Source organism: Suillus fuscotomentosus (genome assembly GCF_016647785.1).
Source record: "Suillus fuscotomentosus strain FC203 chromosome Unknown F5891scaffold_24, whole genome shotgun sequence".
In the NCBI taxonomy this organism is placed as follows: Eukaryota; Fungi; Basidiomycota; class Agaricomycetes; order Boletales; family Suillaceae; genus Suillus; species Suillus fuscotomentosus.
Genome location: NW_024539536.1, coordinates 130,029 through 152,132, shown reverse-complemented (window position 1 = coordinate 152,132; position 22,104 = coordinate 130,029). Strand labels below are relative to the sequence as shown.

The following is a 22,104-nucleotide window of genomic DNA, read 5'->3' as shown; positions in this document are numbered from 1 at the left end:
AGTGAATCGCGCGAAACTAATCTTCGACTCCCTAGGACGGCCTGTACATACACATGTTATCCTTACATGGCCTCGAGGCGGATTGGATCAAACCGAACGATTGTCGGCATGTTTCAAAACCGAGCTGGCATAGGGCCTCCAGGAGTAGCAAATCTGTCATCGCACCTGCTTGACTGTGACTGGTTGCGAGACCTCGGTCGATGGTGGTGATATAAGGTGTGAGGTGCACGTTTCCAACACCCTCCTCTTTGTGGGAGTTGGGGATTGTGTTGTCATACTTGTGTATCTGTTCTTCACGTGAGTGCGGAAGGCTTCGACATGAATGAACTCGACAAAACTAATAAAATGGGGGGTTTGACATAGATGATCTACAGTAACAATCCGACCATCATTTGCGCTTCACAACGCCAGTACCGAAAGGTATAATCAAATTGCACATGGCGCAGGCCCTAGTATGCCTAAGATTTGAGTATGCGTTCAACTACTTCCTGTGCAGCCAACACCAAACCGTCGTTGTATATGCGGCCCACGATTTGTAGCGACGCAGGAGCCCCCTTGAATTTCGCTGCATCATCTGTATGCAAGGGTCAGCTGATGTTATCCGACATGAGAAAGAGAGACTAACAAAGAGAGAGGTTGTACTCATCTGCCGCGCTCATAGGGCTGGGTGGTTCCTGATATATGTCAATGGCTGGGTCAGCGACGAAACCTGACGGGAAAGCCGTCCCAGGGTAGTCGAGCAAATTCCAGATGGCAGTGTAGCTAATGAGCTATTAAGAGTCTGGTATCAAGCGAGAGACCATGACGCACCCCCAGTATTTTGCAGTGTCATGACGGCTGGCTGTACCTGGGAAGGGTGGACAAAGGACGACATCGACATTTTGGGACCACCAGTGATCAGAGTATTCCCTCCTGTATTTATCACGTTCATCACGCAGCTGATCAATGTCAGCGCAAGTGTCGATGAGCATCAAAATGTTGTCTTACCTTCCAAACTTCTGATGCATCATGATCTCTCACGTGTGGTGGACTGATGACCCACTCTGTCAGGGGAAGTATCTCTTCTCCACTCTCCTTCAGAATGCGTCGAACTGTGGCTCCTCCATCCTCATAGTAGAGCTCGCGCTAGACACAGGTGAGTAACAGCATTGCCTTACATATCACCAGACTCACAACTATGCTGTATCCACGATCGTGGTCATATGGAATATAGTCCACCACCTCAACCTCTGGTGAGGCTTCCAGCTTTGCATTTGCCCACTTCAATGCTCGAATGATTGGGGGATGGGGCGTCACAACCCCGTCGTGCATCATGATTCCCACACGCAGTTTCCTCTTGGTCAGGTCTGGCACTTTCAGTGGCACTGGCAACACATCTGGGTCCAGGAGTGCAGGATTGGCTCCAAGAACAGCTTCAAGGAAAAGTCGCATGTCTCGCGCTGAGCGACACATTGGACCTACAGAACTAAAGAATCCGTCCTGGCCAGGTTGACTGGGCGATGTCAATATAATTTGATGACAGAGCTTGGTATACTTACTACCATAGGACCCCATGGAGAGGCGTGGTCCGACATGATGGACGGAACCCATATATACCACAATGGGCCGACGGGGCTCGAATGGATCCTCCGCCATCACTTAATTGGCAATGCATCAAATTCTGGTGTGATATGGAGGAATACAGACTTACGTGCCCACACCTATGCAAGAGCCCTTCATGGCAATAAGGGCTGATTCACCGCCAGAAGATCCTCCTGCAGTAAGATCCGTATTGTAGGGATTCAACTATGGGATTTGTGTCACAGAAATGTGTTTCCATTCGAGAGATTACTTACTACTCGGCCGTAGGTAGACCTGGACTCAAGGTGCATCAAAGTCTGCGGCTGATTCGTCTTGACGTAGAAGACTGCAACTCTGCTCAACTAAGAGAATATAATTTTAGGCATAATTTACGTACCCGCACCAAGCGAACGCAGAATTCTTGTCATATCACAGTCTTCAGTCGCAGTCTCGGTGTTCATGAGGAAGCCTGCAGACCCAACTGTCCCTTTGACCGGAAGCATGCCCTGACGGCGATCATCTGAGATAGATCATCGTAGTTTGTTCAATCTGCACTTACTTTGATTGAAATTGGCAATCCATGCAGTGGCCCAATGACCTTGCCTTCTTTCCGGAAGTACTCGTCCAGCTGTTGCGCCTGTTTTATGCCTTCATCGAGGAAGAAATCGATAAGACAGGCTGTGAGCTGATGAGCGATAGCTGCACGTTTTCCAAATGCAGTGACAGCATCAACTGCAGTCAGCTCGCCTACGGCGATCTTTTGGCACACGGCGGTTGCATCCAGCTCGGTAATAGCCAGCTCTTTGTGCGTGAGCAAGCCACAGGTCTCGGGAATGTGAGTAACATTAAGAGGTGGGTCTTCGAGAATTGCTGGTGGAAGTCTGAGACTCGCTGGAATCTTGGCTTCAAGTTGTTCTCGGAAGATGTGAGCTTTTGCCTCGTATGACGCATGGCCGCCTACGCCTTTGATTTTCTCTTTAAACGAAACTGTAGCCATTGTTAAGAGGGAGATAGCGCAGATATGATTCAAGCTTGATTGTGATATATGTACGACCTCGTACCTGAGAGAAACTGTCAGATACGCATGAGTATCCTTCTATAGTGTGGGCGCATGACATGTCTCGTGCCCGCAATGATAACAAAATGAAGGTCATAGAACTAAGAACTAGACTTGTGATCAGCTGCATTAAACGATAATAGGGGGCAGATATTATAATTAGAGTGTAATACCATTCGATAACCTCCAATTTGGCGCGTGGTCGCGGCGTCCGGGCCATGCCCATGCTAGTTAATAACGGACAGTGCACTTCGGCCGCATTCCAAACCGGTCTTGTGGATGGTTCTCGTGATATGATCTGGGCTAGTAAAGTACAGGCTTGGCTGCACAGATAACCTGTTATATGATTCATGATGGTGACAGCAAGTTTCTTTTAGTAGCACAATGAACGAAGACTTATAAGAGATTGCAGGGTCTGCGATGTCACAACGCTTGGAAATGAGTTAAAGTCGAGTGTTTCTGCGGTGAGGGCCCGGGTCCATGCATAGGTATGGCTGTAGTATAAGTCATATAGACTCGCACTCCGAGCAAGTCGTCTTGAGCGGGACAGTCACATGAATAGATGTAAATTTCAATTACTTACTAAGCTACGGGCCTACGGCAAGCCGCAAACGGGCTATAGTCTATTACTACTCCGGTCTTAACCAAGCCTACCTCTGCACGCGACCGCAACCTGATCGATGTACATTTTTCCTTCTAGGTGGCTCAGTTGTACGTCTACTATATCGTCGTCTACGTCCTGCTGCAGCACACACGAGTGGTTCATAATGAAAGTCTTCTTTCATGTCATTTGCAATCTGAAGACAGTGAATAGGGTTTTTCTTCCAACAAAAAAGTTCAGTTAACCGTCACTGAACGAAACAACGCTAGATTAGATATTTATGCATGCGCAGGATTCACCACATCCGTAAGACCTTCAACCTGTTACAACCTCTGTCCTATGGCTCCGATAATCACTGTCTCCCAACGACCCGATGCATTGGGATCTCCTGCACCGATACGGAATGAGGTTTCAAGCGTGTCCGAAGATGGACAACAGGTTTTCTGAGAGTAACAGGAAACGTGAAACACCGGTGGACGATATCGACGACGAGCGTGTTTTCAAGCTAAGGAAGAAGATGGTTGGCATTGAATTGGGAGAGCTCAGAGTTGTATGACCTGGGAGTTATACCTATCAAGCTGAAAGTGAAGAAAGAGTCGACAGAACCGCAGCCTGCTCCATCTAAGACTGCTGTTCACAAGGTCTGCCTGGCTGACAGCGATCTGGACAGCCCGCATACAGCCTGATCCATATTCTCATAGTAAGTATTTACAATATCTTGCCCTGGATTGGATCTTTACCTCCCCCAGCTGTACATACACACCCCAATCACGTTTCCTGTAAGTCATACATACTGCCCGGCTAGTTTCAACATGCTAGATTGATCTCGCAGTGATTTTCCGTTGTATATGATGATATACCGGAACTGGCTCAAGTTTACTCTAGACAAGGAGCATAGACTGGTCCAAAGCTCGAGTCCACTCATCCATAGACATCCACAATACCGATGGTCCAGGCAACCGAACTCTCGAAGAAGATGGACCATATTTACTCGCGGTTCCTACGTTATCGAGCTTGCTACAGTACAATACAGAAAGGTACGTACTCCTTCGTATGTATTTCCTATCGCTGCGATTAATTATTTTGGTTCAGGTAATGTTTGTTGCACTACGATCAATAAATCGAACGCAGCAGCAATGGCAAAGCAGACTTGCAATCAGGCCTCGTTATCGCAATCCCAGCTAGCGCCACCTCAACGCCCACCATACCTTTTGGTTCAGGTATCCATATCACCACAGCAAGTGGAGCAACCGCGCAGTCACCACCCGAGTCCCGACCCATTGTGGGCTCCTCTTGTGCTTCTTCTTTGCTATACACCTCCCCCATACGACGGGGTGCAGCGTTTCTCTTTCATGCTTCCACTTACTCTCATCTCTTTGCTCGTGTTTTTCGCTACTTTTTTTCCTTATCACGAGAGTTGCGTAGTGCATCGGACTTGACAATACAATGCTAAATTGTGAGCGAAGGACAGCTTGATCGCTCGTGTCACTGTTTTCTTTTCCGTTGGATCAGACAAACGGAAAAAAATACCATGATGAAATTTGGAAGGAGAGTAGATAATTTGGCGTCAGTACAGGGAAAATGGGGTGTGATGGCATGCTCACATGCGATACATGTAATGAGCTGTCACTGCCTTGTGTGGAGCAAGTCGGACCCTGCCAGGTCGATTTACTAGTGAAAGAATTGTTCTGGATATGCAGTCTCCACCAAGACGAGTACGCAGCGTTCAACGTTGCCACAAAATAATTTCATTCATGTCAACTTTCACTCATCTTCGTGCATCAAGTTTGCAGCCACTCATGACCGAGGTGGTATATGGTTTTCCGAGAAAAGGATCGATTGTGAATGCACTGTAGCAACGTCACGATCGCGCTCCTCTACACGCAACCATGAGAATGCACACACCCACCAAGATCAAAATCATTTTGTAGACCTTATCGAATAAATTCGAATATCAGCTTCATACTGAAGCTTAAGCCACACCAGGTCTACATGAAAGCCAAGCTGAAATGGTGTAATGATGGTTTGCCCTTTGGGTTACAGCGAGAGTTAGAATTTAGGGAGTGAGAAGGTAAAAAGGAAGTGGCTAGATAACAGGACTGTGATACAGCGGACTGTTCGATAGCTCCGTCCTAGGTACTGACACTACTGGTATACTACTCTGCCTGCATATATCCTGCAATGTTGACGGCATCGAGTTGGAACATGTTGAAGGGTTACCATAACCTAGTCCTTACGTATAGGAACATTCGCACAGCACTGGTACCTGAGCGCTGAGCGCTTGATCTACACAGCAATAAGCTGTGAAATGAACACGAGGATTGCGCATGGGACGAACCTTAAAAGACAACATGAATGAACGGGTGCGTAGCTTCCTTAACTCCCAACCAGACGCCCTCTGATCGCTGGTGAGGGATCGTCCAAATGATATTGCCCGTAAGTGATAATATGGGCTTTTCTACAGGATACAACTGACCAGATGCTCGCCAGCCACTTGGAATACCTCTTGCACATTCCGGTATTTCCGCAGCACTTCCTCCATAGACAGTTCCGAAGTTAGAGTCCTGGGTAAAGAGCGGACCTGTAAGTGGGCTGGCTTATTAGCAATTACTTGCATGCTCTGACAAGAAGTAAGGTGGCGGAGACAGGACTCACCAGCAATTATTCCTGTTGCCGGATAACTCGACCTGATTTCAAGATCCTACCTCTCTCGCATACATAGTCCCCAATCTGTCGTAGTTGAGATACTGAGCGCTACTCATGTCTTCCTCCAGTAAGACGCGAGAAATCGCGCCTTGTCATATGTTGCGAGGTCATACCAATTGGGTAAACGGTGTTGTACATCTGCATGCCGGACAACAGATCATCACATGTTCAACGAACGGCTCATTCCGACTATGGGACCTAGAAAGCGGCACACAGATGGGAGAGGGCTGGATAGATGAGGATGAGATAGGAGTGGGGTGCATGGCATTGTCTCCAAACGGCAAGACAGTTGCAGTTGGACGCAATGACGGGAAAGTGAAGTTATGGGACGTGGAGACAAGGAAGGTTATTGCCAACTGGGCAGGACACACTGATGTTGTGGGTGCACTGTGCTGGAGTGGAGATGGTAATTTAGTGTTGAGTGGATCCTGGGATGGGACGGCAAGAGTCTGGGAAGTCAAGCTTGTCAAGAGCAACCAAACTGTCCTGACAATCAAAACTGGGCACAAGTGGGTGTATACGATGATATATTCACCCGATGCAACCAAAATTGCGACGAGCGGAGACGACGAAGATGCAGTCAAAATCTGGGACGGCAAGACAGGCGAGTTGCTTAACACGCTCAAACATGACTTTATAGTTCGGAGCTTGGTCTGGACGTCTGACGGTAAGAGACTTATCTCTGGTTCATACGACCCAATTAGGATATACGACACAGCCACCTGGCAGGAGATCGCCAATCTGGGAGGTCGCACACTCTTGGTCAACGCCATCACTTTGTCCCAGAACGACCGCCTTCTATGTGCATCAGACCATAAAACAGTGCGTCTATGGAATATCGACACAAATCTGCAAGTCGGTCCACCCCTCCAGCACGAAGATGTTGTACGCTGCGCGGCCCTTTCCGCTGATGGAAAGCTGCTAGTGACTAGTTGCCAGAACAAAAATGTGTACACATGGGACATTCAGGCCATCCTCAAAGAAGCTGGCCTTGAAGACCTCCTCCAACCTTTATCTGATGTAAAGCTCGTGGATCTCCACTCCAAATTAAGCTAATCTCCCCCTCACAGGTCCCAGCTGAAAAGTCGGCGATGAATGTATGTGACGTGTTTCTTGGTCTTTTCAATCAATTTAAGATCGTCACTCTAGAGCGATGCTGCTCGGCATCCACCTATTCAGGTCCGTCGAATACCGCCAGCCTTTTTTGATGGCGTACACAATGGCGCTCAGGCGAGTCATCTGCTTTTTGACCTGTTCTTGTTCTGACCTATGTACTCTCAGTCCTCTGCAGCACACGGTACACATCATTGTTCTCCCGCCCGCAGTACTCGAGCACCCCTTCTCGAACGCTTATCATCCCTCTTCCACCACTCTCACTGGAATACCGATGGTGCAACCGAACTTCAGCGACGCCCAAGGCGGTCCATATTCTCTCGTGGTCCTCGTATTGTTGATGTTGCTACAGTACAGGACAGAAAGGTATTTCATACATTTATTTGCAATCACACTGGTTCAATAATTCTGTTCAGGCATTGTATGTTGCTCCGCGGCCACGACAGCAGCAGCAAAGGCCGTTGCATGGCCAGGGCTCGTCGCAATCTCAGCCTACCGCCACCGCCACCACCACATCTACCACACCTGATCAAGGTACTAGCACTGCCGCACCAGGTGCAGCAACCGCGCAGTCACCACCTATCCCATTGTGGGTTCGTTTCGTACTGTTTCTTTGCTGCGTATCTCCCCCGTACGTCAATGGTCATTAATATAGGAGCAGTATATGTACAATCATCTTATCCTTCGCGTCTTCTACTATTCCATCAACCTTGTTTCCTCGTCATGAGACTCGTGCTATCATGCTAGCAGTCCTAACAAGAACATTATACTCATTCTCAAGCTTGGAGTCCTGGCACGTGACAGGCATGCGGGGCAGCAGTACGTGAAAACAAATCGAAAGCTGAAGGGTGAAACTACTACTTGTGAGGACCCTTGATCGTAAAACAATTTTCTCAGACCCGTTCTGCGTCTTACTTCGCAACAATGTTTGAAATATCAGTGTTCTGTTCCAACGTTTTCGTCAACGGCAGAGCGCAACTATGATTGAAGCATATGTGATCTCGATTCTTGTACGTATTATAATAAAGGCGCCGTGTGACTTGTTAACGTTGCAGGTTGTTGATATTTGACGATGAACGGAATAGGTTGGACCCAAGATCACTAGTTTTTGGTGACGGCGTGGTTATGGTTTGGGGTGAAGTGTTTTCTATCGCCATATAGTGCAAATAGCTGCAAGTATTCTACTGAGTACTAGATCTCCCAATGATCATTGATGGCGGAAATGGATCCTTGAAAAGGGTATCCAAAGAACTGAACTACAAGGAGCATATCATAATTAACGAAGATCCACGTCTGATAATACTGCCATCATACGTCAATGCATGGACCAGCCATCCATCCTAATCATATCGCACTGCACCTCCTTCAAACTTACAACTTCATGAGCCCCTTCATCGCATTCGCGACCGCAAAGCTCGACTTGGCCATGACCTGCCGCGATTCCTTCGTGACTTCTGGCAGCGTCTGTACCTCGGATAGCTTCCGTGCGTGTTCGCCTAGCTCCCGCAGTAGTTCTGCACCCTGCTGCGCGGACGCAGGGGGCAGGTTGTCGCTGCAAACGGCGACAATACTCGACACGATCGTGATAATCTGAGTGAGGTTTTCGTTTAACGTCGGCGGCGGTACAGGGCTGCGGACGCCGGAAAGGACGCTTTGAATCGCGTAAACGATGGACTCGGTCTGTGCCTCGAGGTAGGGCTGGAAATTGATATCTGTGAGTCGACAAAACGAATAGATGTGCTAGTAGAGCTGACCTTGAGCTCGGACCAAGCGTCCTCACCGCTTTCAGGCGCTGTTGAATCGTCGCTGATTGCACCCAACGCATTGTTGACAGGAGACTTGTCAAATATAGGCGGAGGAGAACTTGTGAGTGAACTAGACGGCTCAGACGGTGTTCGTCTGCTATGAGCCTCTGCAAAGCGCGATGCTGCGGTCATAGGGGGCGATACGACATCTTCCGATCGTCTCGTGCTAAAGGTAGAACCCTTGCGTTCAAAACTTGGTCTCACGTCTTCCGTCGAGCGCGCAGAAGATAGATACGACAGCGAACCAGAGGAAGACATGAACTCCTCCTGCTCGGCCCGACTAGCCTTGCGGATGTATATCATTTTTGCGATCTCCGTCAATGTTACGGAGACGTGGCTCGCGGCTGCGTCCAATAGGCTCACAGGAGACATGCCGGATGCAGTGGCATGTGTCTTCGATGCAGCTACAAGGTTAGTCAGGGTAGCCTCGGCGCGCTCACGGAGAGTGTGTAGGATATCGACGTCAACGTCCGCGCGGGATGGGCGTTGTTCGTATGCACGAACGTCATCGATGATGGCTGTGGTAGACGTGACGACGGCTTTCATCGGCACTAGAACGCGTGTCGGAGCACTGGAACGACCAGCTGTCAAAAGACTATCGATGGCGGACACAAACGCAGTGACATGTATATCGACGAGACCCCCGTCAGGGCCCATTGGCAATTGGTCTTCCATCTTGGGCGCTTGTAGGAACAGCTGGGATGTTGCTGACCATGAAAATATCAGATGATCGCCAAATACATCAGAAGGATATCTTTGCGGACCTTTGACGCTTCTGAGCTCGGTTTTGGCTTGTTCGTACTTGCGTTTGTATTCTTTGAGCTGGCTGTCCAGATCACGGATCACAGTGAGGTCCGAATCTTTCGCAGTCATTAACTCATCATTCCTGCGGGACAGATCGCTAAGTTCTGACATCAACCCTTCCATATCAGCACGTAGCTGCTCGATGATTTCACTGTTGTCCTGCAAAAAGATGTCAAATTTGGCAAGTCAAATTCAAATCACCGACGTACTATCCCAAAGCCAGAACTCCGCTCTTCTTCAAGGCGTTCGCAGCGGTCACGCAGTATCTGCAGTTCTTCCTCGTCGGCCTGTGCTCGTCTAGCTTCACGTTCCTTCTCTCTGGCCCGGAGATCCCGAATATCATCCAGCTCCCTTTGCAGAGCCTTCATAGCAGATCCATGCTCTTCAGCACGCTGTAGGCTCAACTTAGTGACTATCAGAAGAAAATTTCCTCAAGACCTACCTTTCGGAAAACTTCCAGCTCCTCTTCTAAACGGCGTACCGTCTGCTGCGTGTCTAGCTCCCGTTGCTCAAGGTCTCGTTCCAGACTTGTTATACGGCTCTGCATCGTGGCGATCTTGAACTCGTAATCTCGCCTCAAACGCTCTTGTTCATCGCCCGCTGCACTGGGCATCCTCGATCCGCCGATGGACCGATCGGACGTTACTGATGCACGTCCCAGAGAGACTTTATCATATTCGTCGCTCCTCACATCCCCCACGTCATCATCTTCCGTATGCACATTCCTCAGCCGTGCGCTGAGCCCGCTTAATCCACCTCGCTGGTCCCAGTGTTCGTGTTCACCGTCAGTGGTATCAAACTCTCTGACGCCGTCACGTGTATCGACGGCTGTTCCAGAACTCTCCCGCATCTCCCGCCCGTACGGCACTTCAATATCTTCTTCTGCGATGGTGCTCTTATTTGGGATTACCATCCCGCTCGTTGCGGTTGCACTCTGCGCATTTGTAGTTCCCGTCGAGTCGCTCCGGATACTTGCGGAGCCACTTGGTCTTCGGCCAAAATCTGCCCCTTGGTCATGGGAGGCTTTTCGTCGGGATGCATGGGTGTCCTCGCTCCGTCGAGGCTCTTCTTCGCGTGCGCTGCCTCGATCTTCGGATGGTCGCCCTGTGCGGGTACTGGGTGGAAGTATGGGCATGTCCGGCCGCGGAGATGTGTGGAATTCGGGCGAGGGTACATCGTCATATGCTGATGCGGGAGACGCTACCCCCGGGTCTTCCACCTGAACCCAGGCTTAGTATAGATTAAATAACGATGAACGATGAAAATACCTACCTCTGTAAATTCGGGATATCTTCTCATGATTTCAAAGTAGACATCGCTACAAAGATCTTCAAACTTGGCGCTAGGCAGCGTTGCCAATTTTTGGCGCGCCTGATTCCGCTTGGGATGAAATTCATCACGCACGGGAAGGAATGGGACTGTAAAAACGACTTGGTTAATGGTATTATATAGGTCAGGTGACTTACCGTCGTTCTCGGGAGTGTTCCTTCGACGTCGGACGAGTTCGTCGTACACATCAGTTGACAGTTCATGGAACTGCTGTCTGGTAAGATTGGTCAATTTTGAGCGTGCGTGGGCCCGCGACTCCTGCGGAGCTGAAGGCACGTGGTATCACCATAACATTGAAATCCGCATGAAACTCCAGACCGCACCTTTCACAAGATAGGACACCAGAAAACTGGCTAACTCGTCAAAATGCGTGCGTGCGACCACCCTGGAATTTACGGCTGGCACAGCCGGGACATTTCCTTTATCCTTGATCGGACGATAGGACTCGGTGCGGTAATTAGAGATTCCGGAAAAAGTAGTAGGTGTTGGGGAGGGGGCACGTGAAGAGCGTAGTCGGTTCATATTGACTCGTTGATGGTGGTGGTGGTCAGAGCCTCAGAGGCATAAAGCGTCAACACCTGTGCTGAGTTTGCCAGACGTGTTGGAAGTCGTTCGCAATGCTCAAGCCTCATTGTATCTCGGCGCCACGTGATCGGCACAATGTGCGCGCTTATGCCTCGGGCAGTGATCGCTAGCTATACCGTGACGATAACTGTACTAGTACATGTAAATGGGTAAAACAACAATGGGTGGTGCATCATGATATATGCTGCTGATTTGCGAGATCAAGCGCAGATCTACGCACCTCGAACGATTCCGAGTCACCGGTGACCGCGGCTATCTTTTGCCTAGCCTGCCATACCACTCATATACCTAAGAGAGCCGCACCAAAGCAATCTTATTCATCAAATTACACATACACAACGGAGGCAGATACAACAAGACGCAGTACATGTATGCGGGAACACTTTCAGTAACTCAGCGCTCAACCTTGAACACCTCTGCAAGGTCACGGTACCTAGTGGCGACGACTAGCCAATCGGCTGGAGATCAGAAACACAGGCTAATTCCCACTGCTGGCGGGAAGTTCCTGGGACGCAATTTTCGAGTTTCACCTTATGAACGTTATAAGCAGAAGGTTTTGGAAAAGACCCACCAGCTTACTGCACTGTTGTTCGCGGTCGGAATGGATAGCACCAGATTCTCATTCCAGAGAGTGAAGCCAGTACGGTACATCGGAGTCGTTAAATTAGTAGAAATAGGTTCCCGAGCACTGAGTCGAATTCTCACCTATAAGTATCGTCCCCGCGTCCAACAAGATGGACGATAAACGCCTGCCTGGTATAAACGACTGGTACACCCGAATCTTGCTCACGTCTGCGATCAACAAGTAAATGAATGAATGCATACCAATCCTGCATACCTCGCTCACGGGAGCAAAACATCTATTTCCATTGTTGTTGCTGTTGCTGTACTGAATGCCATGCCATGCTGACATGTGAAGCGGCAAATGATCAATATACCGCCAAGTACAGTACCGCGAAATAAAGAAGACAGCCTATTTGTAGTACGCAGCTCAGAGGTGAGTTTTGTTGGGGGGTCCTGGTTCGTTTTGTCTCTTAATCACCCACTAGTAGACGTGATGTGTGCGATGAGAACCGGTCACAAGGGTGCAAACACGTCTAGTAGCCACCATGTGCAGAAGGCAAGAAAATGTTCATGCATCAGTAAAGAAATGCGGTAAACTCTTGAAAATGCTGAATTGCCGGAAAAGCTGGACTTGAGCAAAAGGAGGCTAGACACATTGATATCTGTGACAAGCTGTATAATGAATTTTGTCATAAGTCATAAAGCCACTAACCTGCACTTACATGACCAGGATATACATTAATGTAGGCTACATGTCCATCCAGCACCGACTAAGCTGGGAACACGTGATCCCCGAACTGTCCGGCGGACTTAAGTTCCCGGACTCCATGATCTTAACGTAGTCGGAGTATCAAAAGCCCCAGAGTATCCAAATCCCTGACTTCCTGGACGTGTCTAAACTTAAGTCTTGGCTTGGTGTTGCGCGTCATGTCGTTAAAAGTACCAAAGGCCAATAACGTCGAGCTCTTTAAGAATGGCTACAAGGTATTTTTTTATACTCCCGATCTTCGCTTACAACGTCTGATATAATTCTTGCAGCACCTCCAGGGTCTCGAGGATGCCGTCCTTCGAAACATCCAGGCAATTTCAGAGTTGTCCGATCTCGTACGGACAAGCTTTGGACCAAATGGTACGCATATTACACTTATAATACATCTATCCTGACTCTCTGTCAGGTCGTAATAAATTAATAATCAATCATCTTGGCCGACTTTTCGTAACATCCGATGCCGCTACCATCATCAGGGAGATCGAAGTCATTCACCCGGCAGCTAAGCTTCTTGTAATGGCATCACAAGCTCAAGAGTCTGAGGTATGTCCTCTTCAATCTCATTTCTTATCTACCTGTTGACTTAAATCCAGATGGGTGACTCCACCAACATGGTCATTATTCTCGCAGGAGAACTTCTCAAAAAGTCTGAAAACCTCCTTGTTATGGGGCTTCATCCTAGTGAAGTAATCAAGGGATATGAACTTGCATGCGCGAAAGCTCTCGCGGAACTTGAAAGTGAGTCGCTTCCTCTCTTTCACACTTTCTTCTGACAACAGCACAGGCCTATCAACGTCCAGCCTACCTTCCCCTTTCACCGGGGAATCCCTCGTTACAGCTCTCAAACCCGCTATTGCATCAAAGCAATACGGTTACGAGGACACGCTTTCATCTCTAGTCGCCGAAGCCGCACTCGTGGTCATGCCCAAAAACCCAAAGAATTTCAACGTCGACAACGTCCGCGTCGTCAAGATCATGGGCGGCAGCCTTTCTGGCAGCAAAGTCGTACAAGGGATGGTGTTTGGTCGCGAACCGGAAGGTAATTACACTCAAATTCTCAATACAGCGCTCACACTCTCGCGCCCTCCCAAGGTATCATCAAAAAAATTTCAGGCGCGAAAGTGGCTGTCTTCACATGTGCCCTCGATGTTGCCCAAACCGAAACGAAAGGCACTGTCCTGCTCAAAAGCGCAGACGAAATGCTCAATTTTACGCGCGGCGAGGAGCAACAACTTGAAAGGGTATGTTTTTTCCATCTCATCACCTTCTACATCTACTAACTATCGCTCAAACAGATCTTTAAAGAAATCGCTGATTCAGGCATCAAAGTCATCATCGCAGGCTCGTCCATCGGCGATCTCGCCCTACACTACCTCAATCGCTTCAACATCGCCGTTCTCAAAGTCCTCTCCAAATTTGACCTCCGCCGCGTAGCTCGTGTCGTCAACGCCACACCCCTCGCCCGTGTCGGTGCACCCACCGCAGAGGAAGCAGGTTATGTCGACATCTTCGAGACGACGGAAATCGGTGGAGACCGTGTCACTGTCCTCCGTCAGCTCGCTTCTGGCGAGGATGGGTATCAGGGACATACAGAGAAGACGCGCACAGCAACGATCGTGCTTAGAGGGGCGACGGCCAACCATCTCGACGATCTCGAGCGCGCGATCGACGATGGCGTCAATGTGATCAAATCCCTCATAAAAGATCCACGGTTAGTTCCAGGTGCAGGTGCAACGGAGCTGGAGCTAGGCAAGCGTGTCGAGGCATACGGGAGCGGGATGAGGGGGCTGGCACAACATGCTGTGAAGCGGTATGCTACAGCACTCGAAGTCATACCCCGAACGCTCGCTGAGAACGCCCTGGGAGGTGCTGAGGGCAACGAGGTTCTCAGTCGGTTGTGGGCCAAGCACGAACAGGAGGGCGGCGAAGCCTGGGGTGTCGATATAGAGGTGAAGTTCACTAGTTCTGTATCATCATCCTTTGATTGATTGATCATATGCTAGGCCGAACGAGATGGCACTTTGCTAGCTACCGACTTCAAGATTCTCGACCCACTAGCCGCAAAACAGTGGGCCATCAAGCTCGCAACAGAAGCCGCTGTATCGGTACTCAGCGTCGACAGCATCATCATGAGCAAACCTGCAGGAGGACCCAAAGTCCCTCAACAAGCAAGTAACTGGGATGAAGATTAGGACACTGATACTGGAGTGTCCAGACTGCTTTACAGTAATTTTGCGCAGACCAGAAAAGGTACAAGTAATGGGAATAACAAATGCATGCAGCCGAAAAGAACGTTAGGGTGAGCAGCGAGAAATACTGTGGGGAACGTTGTACTGTACAATGTCTATGACAGATGTCCGCGAATGGTGATAGGTGACCCAGAGAATGGGATGCAAATGGATTACGATGATGGCAAGGAGTCCGCTGTAGAAGGGGGTTAGGTATGACCGTATACATGGTTTTTGACTCATCTCCCGCGGCAGGAGAGTCCTAACTCTCCGCAGGGAAACCTCCCGCTACGAATTTAGGCTAAGCATGTCAAATTTTCTCTAATTCATATAAATCTCCAGATCGCACCTTTCAAAAGGTGAGACACTAGAAAACTGGCTAACTCGTTGAAATACGTGCGATCACCCCAGAATTCACGGCTGACACAGCTGGGACATGGACGATAGAACTCAGTGCGGTAATTACCAGAAATTCCAGCAAAAATAGTAAGTGTCGACTCGAGGAGGGTGTACGTGAAGAGAGTAGTCGGTTCATGGTGACTCATTGATGGTGGTGGTCAGAACCTCAGAGGTATAACAGCCTAGGCCTCAACACCTGTGCTGAGTTTGCCAGGCGTGTTGAAAGCCGTTCGCAATGGCATCTCGGCGCCACGTGTTCGGCAAAATGTGCGCGTTTATGGCTCGGGGAGCTTTGAGGATCACTTAGACATGTTTGATGGGGCAGGTAAACATTGTGATATGAGACCGAAGGTAACAATGCATTTGATTAAGCTAAGCGAGAGCGATTACATTGAGAGTGTAGCGAGAGTTTCGGGCGAGGACGCGCAGCGTCATCCGCGGCCGGCTCCGAGGGTTTCCTCGCAGTGACCGGGTTTCAGGTATCCTGCAGGCCCAAATGATTCGGGTTATGAGGAGAGCGAGGAACTTGAATCGGGAACGATGAAAGAAAGGGAGAGGAGGGTGAGGAACGAGCAAAACGATATTTTTAAGTGCGAACGGATGTTGTGGCACGGAGAGTCTGAACAGTGAAGACATACTAGTACATGTAAATGGGTGAAACGATATAAGAGGCTGCGCTTGATCTGCGTACCCTCCTCGAATTATTTGCAGATAGCTATATTCTACCTCACTTATATCCCTGAGAGAGTCAGACCAAAGCAATCCTATTGCATCAACGTACACATACGCAACAAAGGAGACGAGTACATATAGGCAAAAACACTTCCAATAGCTCAGCGTCGGCATACCTCTGCAAGCTCATGGTGGTACCTGGTGGCGAAAACTAGGCAAATGATTGTAGATCAGAAACACGGGTCAATCGCCACTGCTGGTGGGGAGTTCCTGGGACGTAAGTCTCCAGTTTCACCTGCGAATGTTGTGAGTAAAAGGCCTTGGAAAAGAAATTTACCAACTTACTTCACCGCGCCTCGGACTTGGAATGGATAACACCAGGTTATCTTCCCCGGAGATGTATCTAATGCTGTACATTTGAGTCGTTAAATTAGAAAAATAAGTCGCTGAGCACTGTGTCAGATTCTCACGTGTAGGTACTATCCGCCTGTGGAACAAGATCGACGATAAACGCCTGCGTGGTGTAAATGATCGGTTCATCCGAATCCTGCGCACGTCTACGTCAACCAACAAGCAAATGAATGAATGCCGATCTAGTAGCATACCTGGTTCGCAGCAGTAAAGAATCCATTTCCATTGGTGCCGCTGATAACGGACTGAATGGTGACGATTTTGTTTGAGGACCCTGACACGTAATGTCTCTTGATTATCCACTGGTAGATGTGATGCGTAAGAACTAGTCGCAAGGCGGGTGCAAACGCATATAGATACCTGTTGAGCCGCGGTGCCATCTTCGACGAAGCCTTGAATCTGATTGCCTTCAGTGGTATCGCCCTCCTTCAGATCGAGCATGAGGTCTCTGGCAATGTTCTTCATAGTATACACTCCATCAGTGGAAAAAGGCATTGTATAAGATGTAGGTCGCGAGCAGTTTGATGATTCGATAGTGAGACGAAGAATTGACAAAGGAAAAGGCAGAGAATGCTGGTCTTTTATACAAAGTATCTTGGGTTATTTTCGACAGATGAGGCCAAGATGGGGCGGCAATAACACTAGCCTTGTGGACCAGTGGCATTGTCTGAGAAGGAAATGTAAGTCGGTGTGACAAGGCGTACATCTAAAAAGTTCTATCGCATAAACGCATTGTACCCTCCCCTCGGAGCACAAATCTTGCGACCGTCTTGTGAGAAAGGTGTTTCCGAGATTTGGGGCAGGTGGTCTTCGGACAGAATACAGGTAAGAGCCCAACTTGAAGACATGGCACCAATTTTGTGCATTCAATAAGAGCCTCACCTATAATAAGTATGCACCACTTCAAACCATGCATAACAGTTCGCTGCTCAACTTGTCCGTAGTACTAGTGAATAGGTCAGACATCTTACAACGCATGTAACTATATCTGAGGTTCACCAGCAGTACTGCTATATAATATGATTGCTGTTATACCGGGCTGCAGCTGGTAGTGGGGGTATAAGGCCCTGATTGAGGATTATAGAGCAAACGAGTTAGACACAAATCTATGTGAAATGAGACACGGATGCACGAATATTGCGACCAACCGTTCCTCATTACAGCCGCAATTCCCGCTCTACTTGGGAACTGTACCTGCGACGTGTGGAGTATTTGTACCTGAGTAAGGCCCAGCAGTAGCGTAGTCAGCCAATTTAGCAATCGTTCAATTAATCGTAGAGTCTGGATTGAGTCTGGAAGAGTCTGGATCAAGCCAGGTTTGAAACTCCGCACATACTACGTGCTTCTAAGACAGGCCGGTATCTTAGGCTAGTGACTGGCCTGACCTATTCACTAGTACTACGGACAAGTTGAGCAGCGAACTGTTATGCATGGTTTGAAGTGGTGCATACTTATTATAGGTGAGGCTCTTATTGAATGCACAAAATTGGTGCCATGTCTTCAAGTTGGGCTCTTACCTGTATTCTGTCCGAAGACCACCTGCCCCAAATCTCGGAAACACCTTTCTCACAAGACGGTCGCAAGATTTGTGCTCCGAGGGGAGGATACAATGCGTTTATGCGATAGGACATTTTAGACGCACGCCTTGTCACACTGACTTGCATTTCCTTCTCAGACAATGCCACTGGTCCACAAGGCTAGTGTTATTGCCGCCCCATCTTGGCCTCATCTGTCGAAAATAACCCAAGATACTTTGTATAAAAGACCAGCATTCTCTGCCTTTTTCTTTGTCAATTCTTCGTCTCACTATCGAATCATCAAACTGCTCGCGACCTACATCTTATACAATGCCTTTTTCCACTGATGGAGTGTATACTATGAAGAACATTGCCAGAGACCTCATGCTCGATCTGAAGGAGGGCGATACCACTGAAGGCAATCAGATTCAAGGCTTCGTCGAAGATGGCACCGCGGCTCAACAGGTATCTATATGCGTTTGCACCCGCCTTGCGACTAGTTCTTACGCATCACATCTACCAGTGGATAATCAAGAGACATTACGTGTCAGGGTCCTCAAACAAAATCGTCACCATTCAGTCCGTCATCAGCGGCACCAATGGAAATGGATTCTTTACTGCTGCGAATCAGGTATGCTATCAGATCGGTATTCATTCATTTGCTTGTTGGTTGACGTAGACGTACACAGGATTCGGATGAACCGATCATTTACACCACGCAGGCGTTTATCGTCGATCTTGTTCCACAGGCGGATAGTACCTACACGTGAGAATCCGACACAGTGCTCAGCGACTTATTTTTTCTAATTTAACGACTCAAATGTACAGCATTAGATACATCTCCGGGGAAGATAACCTGGTGATATCCATTCCAAGTCCGAGGCGCGGTGAAGTAAGTCGGTGGATTTTTTTTCCAAGGCCTTTTACTCATAACGTTCGCAGGTGAAACTGGAGACTTACGTCCCAGGAACTCCTCACCAGCAGTGGCGATTGACCCGTGTTTCTGATCTACAATCATTTGCCTAGTTTTCGCCACCAGGTACCACCATGAGCTTGCAGAGGTATGCCGGCAACGCTGAGCTATTGGAAGTGTTTTTGCCTATATGTACTCGTCTCCTTTGTTGCGTATGTGTACGTTGATGAATAGGATTGATTTGGTCTGACTCTCTCAGGGATATAAGTGAGGTAGAATATATATAGCATTTGGGCCCGCAGGATACATAAGCATGAGGTCTCTGTGCCGACGTTCTATACACTCCATCAGTGAAAAGGACATTGTACAAGATATACGTCGCTAGTAGTATGATGATTCGATGGTGAGACGAATAATTGACAAAGTAAAAGGCAGAGAATGCTGTGCTTTCATACAGAACATCTGGAACTGTTTTCGACAGATGGGGCCAAGATGGAACGGCAAAAACACTACTCTCGTAGACCAGCGGCCTTGTCTGACTGAAAAGAGAATGTGAGTCAGTGTGACAAGGCGCCTTCCCTAGCTAGAAGCGCGTCGTGCTTCCAAGAATGAACGCATTGCATCCTCTCCATTTGTACATGTCAAAATGATGCAGCAAAAACGTACCAGAAACAGTGAAAATCTAGTTTTCAACAGCCTCAACAAACCTGCACCCCCACAGAAGAGAATCCGGCGTGTTTTGGCGAAACTATCTGCTCAGGAGCTGCAGGTTGCTGAGAAAGCCAGACGTGTAGCAGAAAGGAAGCGCAGAACAAGCTGTAGTGCTCGCAATAGATTCACATTTTCGTACCCTTCACTCCTTTATTCAAGCTCTCCTCTGAACAAGAACTAGCAACGGCCTGCTGTGTATCGAGAATACTCAGAGCACGTAGTAGCAAAACTCTCGCGTTTATGTAGCAATGTCGTCCCGAATCCCGATGTGATGTGTGGGCTCCCAACGTTAACCCTGTTGCTAACATGACGGTTGCGCTGAGGGAGGGCAAAGTTATTAGCGGAATTCTTACGAATGTCTCGTGAAAAGGATGTTTTCGAGGCTCTTATCGAACCCTCTTGCTCCAGGCTCCAGCAGCTTGCACAATGTTGGTGCTATGTCTTTGGTTCTTACCTGTATTCTATCCAAGTACCGTCTGCCCGAAATCTCACCTATAATATAGTATCATCTCAAAACATGTATACCAGTTTGCCGCTCGACTGGTCCGTGGTGTATAGGTCAAACCAGTCACGAGCTCAACATACCAGCCTGTCCTCGTTCCTTATTTCTGGTATGTTTGGCAGGTCGAAGGGACTTCTTACGTACCGTTTTTGGTATGTGCGAAGTTTTAAAGCTCCTTGGCTGGCGACGGGGGATTACATAACGTTAACCCGAAGTTCGACATCCCACCAAGTGTCGTCGTCACCGTCGCTTCTTTTCGATCTTGGTTATACCGGCTCCACCGGTGTCGCTGTCACCGGTAGCATCGTTTCTGTCTCGGACATCATGACATTACATGATCGTCAACGTTCGCATCAGTTGTCTCGTGGTATGTATTTCTGGTAGTGTGACCCTATAATGTGATTCACACCTTTCGCATACAACAGACTAACGAATCACGATGTATCCTGTGGAGACAGTAGTATAAAATACCCTGGTTTCTCCATCAATTTCCGAGTTCAACTTTGTCGGCTCCATCATCTGGGCTAGAAGTAAGACTCAAAGGAGAGGCTGGAAAAGACATACTTGGATCCAGCGCTATGGTCCGCTAAGCCGATTCGGATGGAATGCACCTAACTTTTTACGCCCATGATCATCAACTACTCGATACCGTTTCAACTTCAACCACGACAAAGATATTATTAACTTCCGTATCATCTGACTATCGCTGACCGGTCAACCAGCTGACAGGTAAAAATAATATTTTGCTTGCTGTGAATAGACTAGCTGAAGTACTATGCAGAATCTCAGTTAGAAATCTATCCACATTGCATCATTACAACCCGGACCCTACAGTCGTAGAACCCTTTGACCCTCCGGGAACGAGTGTTGCTGGATCTGGAGAGTTGACACGAAGAATGCAGCTGCAGCGCATGGATTGGGGTTTGAGCGAGGCCATCTGCAAGGTCGAGCGAGCAACTGTAGATGATAGTGGTGCAGTCATTGATCCAAGCCTTTCAGATATGGACTCCACATCAGTCTTGACTCAACGGCTCAACCACAAACACCCACCTATTCAAGACAGTGGTCCTGTCTGAAATGCAACATATATGCGCCCCCAAGTGCACAGGAGTGTTTCTGCTTCGTGTGCGCCAGTCTCAACCTCTTCTTGACCTGTTTAACTATGCGAGGATCTACCTCCGATGAAGCGACTACGAGTCGAGCGCGTTCAGTGACTCCAAGCATTTCCGCACAATCTCAGTCATATTCAGAATCAGGAAGCCCAGCAGTCTACTTACGCAGAATTTTTTGTGACGCCTTTTCCAACTTCCGAATAGCCTGCTGGACTCCACTATAGTCTATAGGGTTGGCTCCGACGAAGAAAGCATTAGAAGTAGCGATGAACTCCATGCGCTCATCCATAGCGGGTAAGTCCTTGAGACTACATGCTGAGCTTTCATGAACAGTGGCTTCACAGGTTTCTGGAGGAGGATTTGGCCTATATCCTTACTCATCACAAGTGATCGACTACTGCGAGCGAAGTGGGGATGCAAGAAGTAGGTGGGAGCCTAAATTTTTGCGCTTCGCACAGATGCCGATGACAGCGTATCAGGTAGTTGAAATAGTCATTCCTCCATCTGTAATAAGATATTGGCCGTTGGAGTCCAACTTGAAAGCTCAGGCTGCGGCTCTTTTCGTGTCGCGCACTCAACGTTGTGTATTGCGCAGTTCATTAAATTGGCGTCATAGATGACAGCATATAAGGTAGTTGAAATAGTTATTCCTCCACGGGGCATGATGATTTGAATCCGCGTCCAAATGATATTAAGCCAGTAAAGTCTTGTCACAATACTGCCAGCAAGGTGGGTAAAAAATTGCA

At 48.4% G+C, this 22,104-nt stretch overlaps 7 protein-coding genes across 7 annotated transcripts; 3 read left to right on the top strand and 4 right to left on the bottom strand.

Annotated features, from left to right (window-relative positions):
* Positions 1–133: 133 nt before the first annotated feature.
* F5891DRAFT_272866 (amidase signature domain-containing protein) lies at positions 134–2,798 on the bottom strand. Its single transcript, XM_041371149.1, has 10 exons — positions 2,120–2,798; positions 1,958–2,066; positions 1,836–1,906; positions 1,691–1,785; positions 1,539–1,637; positions 1,174–1,492; positions 988–1,125; positions 811–938; positions 626–762; positions 134–574 (listed from the first exon to the last, which is right to left on the bottom strand). Exons 1-10 carry the CDS (start codon positions 2,555–2,557, stop codon positions 459–461), a joined length of 1,650 nt encoding a protein of 549 aa, XP_041226480.1. The 5' UTR covers positions 2,558–2,798; the 3' UTR covers positions 134–458.
* Positions 2,799–6,854: 4,056 nt separating this feature from the next.
* On the top strand, positions 6,855–7,873 carry F5891DRAFT_272802 (uncharacterized protein). Its single transcript, XM_041371148.1, has 4 exons — positions 6,855–6,944; positions 6,995–7,021; positions 7,074–7,154; positions 7,206–7,873. Exons 2-4 carry the CDS (start codon positions 7,016–7,018, stop codon positions 7,782–7,784), a joined length of 666 nt encoding a protein of 221 aa, XP_041226479.1. The 5' UTR covers positions 6,855–6,944; positions 6,995–7,015; the 3' UTR covers positions 7,785–7,873.
* Positions 7,874–8,140: 267 nt separating this feature from the next.
* On the bottom strand, positions 8,141–11,587 carry F5891DRAFT_1030640 (uncharacterized protein). Its single transcript, XM_041361581.1, has 9 exons — positions 11,299–11,587; positions 11,113–11,241; positions 10,919–11,064; positions 10,089–10,865; positions 9,856–10,038; positions 9,607–9,805; positions 8,792–9,549; positions 8,352–8,735; positions 8,141–8,293 (listed from the first exon to the last, which is right to left on the bottom strand). Exons 1-8 carry the CDS (start codon positions 11,495–11,497, stop codon positions 8,409–8,411), a joined length of 2,718 nt encoding a protein of 905 aa, XP_041226478.1. The 5' UTR covers positions 11,498–11,587; the 3' UTR covers positions 8,141–8,293; positions 8,352–8,408.
* Positions 11,588–13,051: 1,464 nt separating this feature from the next.
* F5891DRAFT_951348 (chaperonin Cpn60/TCP-1 family) lies at positions 13,052–15,085 on the top strand (the record flags this gene model as incomplete). Its single annotated transcript, XM_041375036.1, has 8 exons — positions 13,052–13,108; positions 13,163–13,253; positions 13,300–13,436; positions 13,487–13,631; positions 13,678–13,932; positions 13,986–14,134; positions 14,189–14,842; positions 14,897–15,085. 8 exons carry the CDS (start codon positions 13,052–13,054, stop codon positions 15,083–15,085), a joined length of 1,677 nt encoding a protein of 558 aa, XP_041226477.1.
* A 1,180-nt stretch (positions 15,086–16,265) lies between these two features.
* F5891DRAFT_1030630 (uncharacterized protein) lies at positions 16,266–17,565 on the bottom strand. Its single transcript, XM_041361580.1, has 6 exons — positions 17,486–17,565; positions 16,964–17,411; positions 16,798–16,905; positions 16,663–16,739; positions 16,538–16,601; positions 16,266–16,487 (listed from the first exon to the last, which is right to left on the bottom strand). The coding sequence occupies exons 2-6, from the start codon at positions 17,096–17,098 to the stop codon at positions 16,404–16,406; spliced, it is 468 nt and encodes a 155-aa protein (XP_041226476.1). The 5' UTR covers positions 17,099–17,411; positions 17,486–17,565; the 3' UTR covers positions 16,266–16,403.
* A 780-nt stretch (positions 17,566–18,345) lies between these two features.
* Positions 18,346–19,173, top strand: F5891DRAFT_272585 (uncharacterized protein). The gene is made up of 5 exons (XM_041371147.1): positions 18,346–18,585; positions 18,644–18,751; positions 18,810–18,886; positions 18,949–19,012; positions 19,063–19,173. The coding sequence occupies exons 1-5, from the start codon at positions 18,451–18,453 to the stop codon at positions 19,144–19,146; spliced, it is 468 nt and encodes a 155-aa protein (XP_041226475.1). The 5' UTR covers positions 18,346–18,450; the 3' UTR covers positions 19,147–19,173.
* A 449-nt stretch (positions 19,174–19,622) lies between these two features.
* Positions 19,623–21,724, bottom strand: F5891DRAFT_1172792 (uncharacterized protein). The gene is made up of 10 exons (XM_041365608.1): positions 21,524–21,724; positions 21,074–21,203; positions 20,958–21,019; positions 20,718–20,770; positions 20,656–20,672; positions 20,491–20,556; positions 20,391–20,426; positions 20,330–20,352; positions 20,199–20,236; positions 19,623–20,062 (listed from the first exon to the last, which is right to left on the bottom strand). Exons 1-10 carry the CDS (start codon positions 21,645–21,647, stop codon positions 19,922–19,924), a joined length of 690 nt encoding a protein of 229 aa, XP_041226474.1. The 5' UTR covers positions 21,648–21,724; the 3' UTR covers positions 19,623–19,921.
* Between the last annotated feature and the right edge of the window lie 380 nt (positions 21,725–22,104).